At 36.8% G+C, this 11,250-nt stretch overlaps 1 protein-coding gene across 1 annotated transcript; it reads right to left on the bottom strand.

The window, feature by feature from the left end:
• Positions 1–18: 18 nt before the first annotated feature.
• LOC123971121 (transmembrane 4 L6 family member 1-like) lies at positions 19–7,384 on the bottom strand. The gene is made up of 4 exons (XM_046049751.1): positions 7,061–7,384; positions 3,238–3,306; positions 2,355–2,497; positions 19–1,285 (listed from the first exon to the last, which is right to left on the bottom strand). Exons 1-4 carry the CDS (start codon positions 7,238–7,240, stop codon positions 1,087–1,089), a joined length of 591 nt encoding a protein of 196 aa, XP_045905707.1. The 5' UTR covers positions 7,241–7,384; the 3' UTR covers positions 19–1,086.
• Positions 7,385–11,250: the final 3,866 nt, after the last annotated feature.

The following is an 11,250-nucleotide window of genomic DNA, read 5'->3' as shown; positions in this document are numbered from 1 at the left end:
CTCACTGGATACTTCAAGTGGAAATAGGCATTTCTTTATTCAAGGCAGCACAAACATACATTATAAAAATATGTCACTAAAATATATATAAAATGTCCGTTAACACTGATCTAGCATCAGAAAGGCGCAAAGAAAACAATTTACAACATAATGCTCTAAAAATGAAAAACAAATGTACAAACACACACAAATTTGCTGGTAATCCTTAATTGATCCAACACAGTGTAGACATGTTGGAACCACAAGAATAAAGCTGGAAAGAAAGGACACTTCCTGTTGCCTCGCCATAATCATGTCAGGCAAGATGCTGATGAAAGACAATGGAAATGTGCATCACTTCTTGCAAGGACACACACAATGACACAAAAGCTTATGTCATAAGCTGGCGTAATGACATTGTGATTTGAATTGTAGTATCATCTCAATAAAAACAGCATCCAAAGTGAGCAACCTTGGCATTAAGAATACAGATTTCATGAAGTGAGTGTACAGTTATCACTCAAGTGTAAGACACAATTCTGCCTAACCTCCTTTTAAAAAAAAACAACAAACAAATAGACACCAGAAAGTTTCTGTTTTATATGGATTTCCAAACCATTGTGTGACAACTGCGCAATAATTATTAATATCAATGATACTTTTATCTTTATTATATGTGTACATGTGTCTGATTAACCTACTTTCAACAGGTACAAAGTAAGATGTATTTTTTCTTTCTTTTATGGACTATTCCTGGCAAACACACCTACATTATTATCATCAATTAATAACCTTTTACCTTTGAAATGTCATCAATCATCATCAATGACTGCATAGTGATTTTTGGCACTTTAACAGTGCAAATTGAAAGCTTGAAAATATAGCGGTTACACTGACTTGGCTGTCAGGTCTCCATGATACTGCAGGCGTACGAGTGTCTAAGGAGAAAGGTTGTGTTGTGCTCACTCACACACGGTGCTGGGCAAGATTCCGCATAATGCATGTGTCCATTAATGTCCTGTATGTGTACATACATGAGTGTGAATTTTATGTGTGCGCATGCACTTTTGTCTCTGCAGGTGAGACTACATACGCGTGCGTGTTTGACTAAGCATTAAGACTATACTCCTGCTTATAGCAACAGGGCCGGCAGACTGCGTTGACTAAACCGTTTCCCAGCTGTAAGAGACAGATGATGAACTCCAGCACAGCCAGGCCCAGTAACACACACAGCAGAGTTACGTTCCACTCAACGATATGAGCCGGCTGAAGACACTGTGACCAAGTGTCTGGTTGTACGAGATACCTGAAACAAAGACAGAGAGAGAAAGAGAGATAAGCAGAGAATCAATAGTAACAGTAAGGTGTAGCTGATGATAAAATGTTGGTAGAAATGCAGCTACTGAGTGTTGCACTGCATTCTTAATGTGCTATGCTATTTATTGAAGACATGTGTAAGCCTTAATACATGACAAGGGTCCAAAAATATCAAACAAGGTGGACTACATTAAAGGGCAACTTGTGGTGTATTATCATTCTTCTACCATGGCCATTTACTGCAGACACAAGGAAAACTGTCTGTACTTTACCCATGGATAGATCTCTTTCAACAGGGAAAGTTAACTGGTAACACAGCATGAAGGTAAGTATTGTTACTATGGTCATGTGCCATTTCATACACTTTGCACACTTAAGTATAGAATTGACACACACAAGTATAGGATTGCCTGGCAGTTAAATTTTGATTTACTTTTCTCAAATATAAAACAAAAAATACCATGTCAATACTTCAGTCCTTTAGCTGGACTGAAATGGGCCACTTGGTTGTCGTGCATTCAGTAAAAACACCTGGCTTTTCATTTCCGCACCCTTTTGGGATTGTACCAATGATGTCATGAATTATTAGGTTCAGTAGTATCGCAAGAAGTGCTTCACAAAAAAAAAACTTACATGGCTGCATAAAAACATCTCAGCCAAGTGCACTGAGATCTACCGTGTTTATTTCTTGTACAAAACCCATTGCAAAATGTACTTTTCAGTTTACAATACCGATAGTCTTCAAGACAAATTAGAGCTGAGATGACTGACCTGTTGATCAATCAACAGCTATTCTGATAATTGATTAATCATTTATGTTTAATAATGCCAAAAATTCAGTGGTTCCAGCTTCTCAAATGTGAGGATTTCCTCATTTTCTTTTTCACTTTGGGTCTACTATTTCATGACATGTTACACACTAAATGCTTTATAAATTGATAAAAAAAAATATTTCTGACAATTCAAATAATCATTAATTGCAGCCCTAGAAGACTAACACATTCTCATCTGTTTATACACCCCCATGCCACCACACACACAGTACAGTATCTCCCTACCTGCCCCCTTGATTTTGAAAGGGGTAAGTCCATCCATAAGTGGTAAAGCACTGGGGACCCTGTGCCAAGGCGAACCCTGATATGATGAAACAGTATCCGGACCCCACCAGGCCCACCACAGCTGCCAACACTGACCCGCACATCTGAAGAACACAGACACACAAAGTGATTTTAAAGAAGAACGTGCACATGTTTGGATGCCTTTGTGAATGTGTGTGACTGTCTGTATAAATGTAAGCGGTTTCTTTTTACAATTTCATAGATTAGACAGACACACACATACACACACACACACACCGGCAGCTGCGCATGTGGCTTGAGTGGTGCGAGCCAAGCTTACTTTGTCGAGTGTTAACTAACAATGGGACCCTTGTTGAACTGTCATAGCTGGATTAGCATTAGCATTCCACCTCATAAGGACACACTGTTAGCTGGCTTAATGACAACTGTAAAGTATTATTCTCCAAGTGGTGAGAAAATAACAGTAAAATGGGAAATTGGTACAAGGGGTGAAAGACAGTTTTGTGCAAAAAAAACCCCTAACATTTTAATGTAAGAAAAAGGAAAACTGTTAATGAACAATGTAGATAGCAAACAGAAATATATGAGAACATAAAATGACATCTTGGTGGTAGTCTAAAGCTAGAGAGTAACTGTTTTAGAAATGAAGATTTTCTTAAATACAAGATTTGTTTAGCACCAAACAAAACATGTCATATAGCATTGTACTAATCCAGCATATACAGTATAAGACTTAGCATCAATATTACTCCTGGATCTGAGCCACTGTAAAATTAGTGTTTGGTGAAGACTTTAGCATAGCATAGTACCTTGGGCCTCCTGTAGATTTTAAGTAGTACTTATTGTCTGGTAAGTCCCTTACCATTAAGCTCTCATTCCAGCAGAAGCTACATTTCCCCAGAGTGATGAAGACCACAGCTGGAACAAGGACCTGGAAGAAACAAAATTATACATCATACATTGAAACATGTTAAATAAGAAAATTACAACAGTTTATAAATATGTAGATGCTAATGCAACATTGCATTAATCATATACTACAAGGAATTATTGTTAATCCGTCTCCTCTTTGCTGGCAGTTAGCTGGGAGCATTTCATATCAATGCTTCCAAAGTTATTCCCCACTTAATAACTGTACCTGTATCTGTGCTACCACCTTTTTATATACAGTCTATGGCTACCACCCATATAATTAGTACGACAATAGTAATAGAATAACAATTCAAATTTATTTATACAGCACATACATAAACACACACTCTTTCCTCAGACCCTTGATCCTGGATGCATTTTTGTCTCACTTGTCAATCACCAGCAGTATTGTTCATCTGGATATTTCCTAAAGGACCCATCACCTAGGAAGTAAATTACACTAGCAACCTGAGGCTGTGATGCTCATTAGACAGTAAAACAGAAAAACAACTTTGCTATAAGATATTTACCAATAGTGGTGAACAAAAGACACAGATCGCTGAAAGTTCACTTTGAATTTAACGGAATGCTAGCACATGCTAACATAGTATGCAGCACGTAAATTAAAATGGTGGAGGTTAAATATTGTGCACTATACAGAATTTGAGTTATATTAGAAACTTGGAGACTGTTAGCATGGCTATGTTAGCACTGACAGAAATGAATGTTGCATAAGTGACAATTTTGACCTGTTGTTGGTGCTAAATAGAAGATCAGGTCATAAACCAATTCATTACGATTCATCATTCATTGAAATATTTAACTCAGGATATGGCATATTGATAGTGTTAGACATATTCATCATTAATCCTGACAGTACAAGTGGTTAAACAAGAGCATTGGCTACATAAACAGTGCATTCTGTTCTGTATTCATCTTAGGTACAGTTGTGTGGACGGCCTTACTGCAAGAAAACTGCACGAGAGAAATAATATAAATCCTAATCTGCTTTGCTTCAGCATTCTACTCTTTTACTAGCCCTCCCTCCCTCTTTTATCTCCTCCTCTTTCCGGCATTGTTGTCACTCTCGCAGCAGTCAAGGGCTTTAAATCACATCAAAACAGAGGGAGGGAAGTTCCCAAGGTTTTACACACACACACACACACACACACACACATACACACGCAAAGATCATAGGAATCATAACATACGCATCCTGGATGTGCTCATAAAACACTATCTTTTAGCTGAGGCAGAGATAAAGACAGAGGGAAGTGCACAGTGTGATAGTAAAGGAGGAAAAAGGAGGTTAAAAGAGCAAGGGAGAGGAGGGTGGGAGCTAAAAATAGATTACATTTGTCTCAGAGGGGTTCAGTTTGCTCTTTGACTCCTTAGTGTTCTCTCATTTCCACAAAGAGGAAAAAATAAGGACAGCATGGCAAAAGTAATTTCAGACGTAAATGAGGATAAAGGGGACAGAGCGTTTGCTGTCAGGGCCCCCGAGGCTCTGGAACAGCCTGCCCGAGGAAATCAAGGCGGCTGAGTCAGTGAACTCTTTTAAGTCCCTTCTTAAAACATACTTTTATAGGAGAGCTTTTCCCGATCTTATTTGACTTTATTTTATCCCTTTTATTTTATTGTATTTTACTAATTTTATATAAAATTTTCATGCTCTTATCTTTTTTTTTTTTTTTTTTTGTATTATTCTTTACACTTGTTAAAGCACTTTGTAACTTGTTTTTGAAAAGTGCTCTACAAATAAGGATTATTATTATTATTATTATAAATTCAAGTATGAAAATCGCCAGAATTAACAAAGTCCCTGTGCTTACAGAAAGTATCTTTCTCCTTATGTCAGATGTAGCACGACCAACCTAAACACAGATCAACTTCTGTGTATTCCTAAAATAGATCCAGGCTATTATATGAGACAGGCTCTTACTAGAGGCCACATCACACATTTTTCCAAGCAGACTATCATCATCATCTGATCATTGTTTTGTATTCTTTTCCGGTTTTGAAATGCTGGTCTCCAATTTCTGTGCTGATTCATCACCTCTATAAATAAAGTTTTCCAACAATGAGTCACCGTGTCACAAAAATGTTAACCTGTTGAACTTCTTGCTTGTTGTGGCAACTTTACACTAAACTTCTGCAGGTCAAATTGTCCATTTTCTCCATGACAAAGTCAAATATAAATATAAAATAAATAAAATATGAGTGACGCTTTATGAACCCAACACAAGTGCTCTGCTGGTAAACAATGTTAATCTTATCTGGGAAAATACAATCTCTCCTCTGTTCCTTCTTAAAACCAAACTAAAAGAAAACCTCTTTTCTCCTCAGTCAGAACATAAACCCAACAGATCAGCAGCATGTAGAGCACATGGATTAACTGTGAATTCACACAACACTCCATTGTTCTCAATTAACAACCGCAAACACACTCAGACTGAATTGTGTTGAAGTGGAAACAAGTCACATTTAATAATCCTTTGGTCTAAATTGTGTTTTTATGAGTCCAAAGCTTGTCTTGTGTACAGATAACTACAATGAAACACATGAAATGAGCATTGAAAAGGAAGTTAAAAGCATAAATTAATTTGAACAGGCCATATATAATAAACAAAAGACTTCAGTCTACGTAATAGCACACACACTGTATCTACATGTACCAGTGGCTGTCTCTATTAACACTGAATAAGGGGGGAAGGGAGGGTCGTACTTGTTTCCAGTGAATGTGGCTAGATCATAATGCTTCTTTAACGTATTCCCAGTGGAGAGTTTTCGTGTCACATGGCTCAAATGCTGTCAAAGAATCTCATTCATTTTGGTTTAAATGAGACATTAAACCACATTACATTACTCACTTTGATTCCAAATGAAAAGTGAATCTCATTACTTTTAGTTTCAGTGATTTTCTCTCTCGGCTGCAACTAATAGTGATTAGTTCCACCACGTGGTACCAGTGACCTCAGTTAAACCTAAATGCACATTGTTTCAGCTTCCTCTGTCAGGCAAAATAATCCAATCAGATCTGAAGTCACAGCTTTCAATAACAGCTTATTCTCATATTTTTATGAAATGTATCATAACATGTAGAAATAATTGGCCAAAACCTGCCATAAATACAGCTTCTAAACTTTAAGTAAATATAATGTTTAAATCTATGAAAAACACCTGGACTGTACACAAAGTTCCCACCGTGGCGATTTCGATTCGTTCTGAAAAGTTAGAAAAGGGACAGAAGGTTGTGCACCACATGAAAAAAGAGCTATTACATTTAAGTTTTGATAGAAGGATAAGTCAGGGCCTTTCTCACACAAAGAAAAACATATATTTTCATATCTTTTTTGATTTATTGATTGGTATGAAAAACAGTTGGGAAAATATCAAAGTAAAATATTTAGTTAGTAAACAATTTTAAACTTGAAATACAAATCTATAAAAAGTAACTTACTTGGACTGTAAGTTAAAGAAACATTATCTCATGCAAGGTGAGGTTTTGAAGAGAGGACCACACTTGGGTCGTCTATGTGTTGCCAAACACTGATGATAAAATAAGATAATGGAACTTAGTATGTGTTTGTCCTTTCTTTAAAATATGTCACTAGTCACCCACAGAAATGAGATCTGACCACAACTGGAAAAAATTGGGATCAGAATATTTTTACCTAACTAAAACCTACAGTACAGCTCTAGAAATATATAACACATAACTAACCCGAGGGCTTCATCATCTAATGAGAACATAAGCACAGTTTCTTACTCACCAGCAGTCCCCCTCCTCCTAGTCCACCAAAGTACCAGATGTAGCTGGCCAGACGGTCCTGCTGGATGTAGGTAACCTCTCCCCTAGGAAACAGCAGCAGCAGGTTGGCCAGGATACAGCAGAGGGCCAGAGGCAACAGGGCTAGACCCAGAGACCTGGCGAAACCCACCGAACAACACATTGCTCACCCCGAAACACACTCACGACCGCAGGGAGGAAAGGAGAGAACTGGAATGGGCCGAGGAGAGCAGAGAAAGAGGGGAGGGAAGGGTCAGAGCAGCTGGGGAGCCAGGAAACAGAAACAAGTGACAAGAGCCCTGCGTGTGTGTGCGTGCACACACACATAAGTGTTTCTGAACAGATTCTCCTTCCTTACAGAGGGAGTTCTGCAATGACACATTGTCCGCCAGGAAACACGCTCACAAGAATGGTTGCACACAACTCAACCAGAAATATGAAAATCCCACAAGAGTGTGTGTGTGTGTGTGTGTGTGTGTGTGTGTGTGTTTCCCACAGCCTCTTAGACAGCAGGGTCACACACAGCACTCTAAAGACTATTTCCCTCAGAATGACTTAGTCTCTACAAAAGGGCCACATGTTTTGAACAACATAATCAGTGCATTTATTCCTAATCCCTTTTTTCCATATGGTGTACACATTTGTATAGTATGTGTACACTACTTTGTGTAAATGTAACATATATGTACTAGGGCTGAAACCAGCAGTTACTTACATTATCCATTATTGATATTTTTGATGTTAGTCCCAAAACCAAAAGTTAGTCAATTTACAATATTACAAAATACAACAAAAGAAACTGGTTGTTTCAATACTAATCTGTACTATACTACTACTATACCCATAATAGTATATCACAGTATAAATTCATTTACTAGATAAAAAGAACAAGAAATCTAGCACATTGCTCAATTTCCTATGCACCACTTTATAGCGTGAAAGAACCAGTTCAGATAATTTAATATTAGGAATCCCAATACATAAAAATGTATTACAAGTGCAATCCTGAATTCAAAATGTTATATTAAAAGTATTAGCAACAAATGTACTGTAATTGTTATGCATAATATCACCTGTCAGCGTTACTGGATCCTTAATTATTAATGATCCTGTAGAAGTGGAGCTAATTTCAGTAAATCCTTTATCTTTAACAGTGCATCATATTTTATACACTGATATGTTTTATATGTAAAATCTAAAATCTCTAAAGTAACTAATACCAAATAGCTGTCAGACTAATGTAGTTGAGTAAATAAATACAATATTTCTGTCACAGTTTTGATGAATGCAAAGCAGGAGAGATCCCAAATGCAAGACACTGGAGAGTTGACTGAAGGAGCACAGGTTTTAATCCAAAAACACAAAAACTCAGGCTTACATCCAGTTCGGGTGTAAAATGTCCAAACAGCAGATCAGGCAACACAGAGACAGGGAGCACATTCATCACACGACAATCACCAGACAGAGACTAAACAGAAACAGCAAACATTTAACACCAGAGGGCTGTTTCACAAAACCAAGATAGCAGATTAAGCCGGGATTTTCCAGATATCCTGGCTGAATTAAGCCGTGACTCGGTTTCAAGAAAGCAGTAGCACATAAGCTACCACGGTGATTTATTCTGTGCAGCTAGCCTGCTCCAGACCAGGCTATCAGCCAGGCTTAGTTAACCCTGGTGCCTTATCTGTTCAGTCAGAGGTCACTCTGATCAGAAACCAAAGTGTTTTTTTCCAGTCATTCCATGTTCTTATGTATGTGTTTGGCATGTTTTTCAGAAGCCTGCATTAAAATAGCAGTTTGTGATTATTAGGTTTCATAATCGGAGAAGATGCGTGCACCATACTTTGCTCACAACCAGCATCAGCGAGTAGGTTTACGTGGAATGAAAACACATGTAAAGAAAAATTATAGATAAAAGAAAAAGTAACACGAGCACAGTAATAAAACAGCAAAAGAAAGTGTGGCAACCAATCGTCGACTGACTGAATGTGTGAGTAGCTAAAAATATCACTGCTCTTAACTGAAACTGTCATAATTATAATGTCATATTGTGCCTTAAAAGTGAGCACCACACCGGACGTTATATGTCACTCAAGAAATGTATGGCACACACTATATAGGATCTATTGTAATATATATATAGATATCTATATATCTATATATATATAAATATATATGTGCCTATATAATTTTCATTAAGTTTCATACTTGTATAATACTCTCAAATTATAGTCCCACTTCAATAAGGAGGCTATATTGTGCACTGTTTGTTCATGAAACAACAGGGAGAGGACACCACAATGATTTTTGACCTTTTTTCTCTCTCCCTGGGATCACTCTGCTGCGAGCTTGGGAGAGAAAACAATGATTAATACATTGTGTTACAGTCATGCTTACAGTGTGCTTTGCAATGATCACTTCTCTTTGTAGTTGCTGGATTTCCAAGTCAGTTTCCTCAGTGCCTCATTTTATCTCCATAACTAGGTCCAAGTACTGCCGCGGTTTTATTGATATTTTATTTTGTTATTTTTTTTCAAGTGTGTGCAGTTCAGACATCTGACAGTTTGTAAAACACTTATCAATTAGCACAGCAGGAAGTGTTCACCTGTGGGTGTCCAGGATTAATGATGTCCATACATACTACATTGCCAGACTGGCTGTCAGACTGTAGGACTACAGCCTCAGGGTTACAAATATGAGTATTTTCTATGAGCACCACATCACTGACTTATTATCTATTATCCATATTGACTAAACAAGTACACCATTTTCACACAAAATTGACATACCAGTAAGTAACAGCAAATAAAGTATGCTGCACGTCTTTTCCATTTCAACATCAATTAATCTGTGATCGACCGTGTGGTCTCTTGAAGAAAGTTGTTGACGCGCATTTATCTGAATTATGTACACCTGGCTTGAAATAGCCGCTCCTACTGAGCCTGGTTTGGCCTTCGTGAAACAGATAAAGCAGGAATGCTCTTATCACACTTGGTCTAAGCCTAGCTTTATCCCTTATCCTAGATTTCTCAATTCCGCTTTTGTGAAACAGCCCTCTGAAATAAGGAAAATACCAATACACAACAGATACAGAACTGACCAATAGGGCTGGGCGATATGGCTAAAGGTTTTATCACGATAAAAATTTCATACAATTCGATATCGATAATTATCAATAAATGTCGAATCATTATTTCTTTCAATTTGAAATGCTGATTTTTGCTTTTTGAAGAAACCAGATGGTTAATAGCGGTTTTAAACTGTTCATGAGCAGAACATGACAAAAACTTGCCAAACAGTGGATCACATAACAAATGTGAGGAAGAACATTCGAAACAACAAAATCTTATTTTTAATAAACTTAAGTAAAATCTTTTTTCAGTCCCTTTTCCTCAACAAAATAAATATCTTAATAGAAAAATTAAGTGCTAATTTGTTCATGATTCAAATTAATTTAATAAAACTTTTTAGTGACAATATATAATTTTTGTTAAATTGTTATTGAGGGAAAAAAAATTATATTGCGATAATTATCATTATTGATTTATTGCCCAACCCTACCGACCAATAAACAAAACTCACAGAGAGCTAAATTAAGCATAGCAGACAGGCAGAATGTGACAATTTCCCTCTGAATTCTAGTGCAGTAGTAAGTACAACTACTGCAGATCTGTACTTAATTACTAGTACATGTACTTCAATAAATGTTATTAGTTTCTTTCCAACACTTGCAGCAACACTGCTAATGTATTAACTACATGATTATACATTTTTTTAAGTGACAACAGAATTCATATTTCCAAAATATAAACTTAAAAAATAAGTAGATGACAAACCTTGATGACAACATATTTAGTGGTATATTAAATCTGGATTAAAGGATATATGCCACAAAGATCTAAGATTGTTTTCACTCTTCTACATATATTTTAATGCATTATAGATGCAAAAATTAAAATAATATGTAAAAAGCAGAGGTTTTCACTAGACAGCAACATCAGATCAGTCTAATAGGACCATTACGATCCAAAATGTTTTATAAATGTTCCCAAATTCATTATAATGCCTACAGGCAAGGACGGCTCTAGGCAAGTATGATACAACAGCTAAACAGGTCTATGTAGGGCAATTTGGCATAACATGTCTCCTAATAGTGCTGTGTCAGAAAGAATG

This window comes from Micropterus dolomieu, linkage group LG05, assembly GCF_021292245.1.
Source record: "Micropterus dolomieu isolate WLL.071019.BEF.003 ecotype Adirondacks linkage group LG05, ASM2129224v1, whole genome shotgun sequence".
In the NCBI taxonomy this organism is placed as follows: domain Eukaryota; kingdom Metazoa; phylum Chordata; class Actinopteri; order Centrarchiformes; family Centrarchidae; genus Micropterus; species Micropterus dolomieu.
The sequence above is the reverse complement of the archived record's forward strand: the minus strand, read 5'-3'. Positions and strand labels throughout refer to the sequence as shown.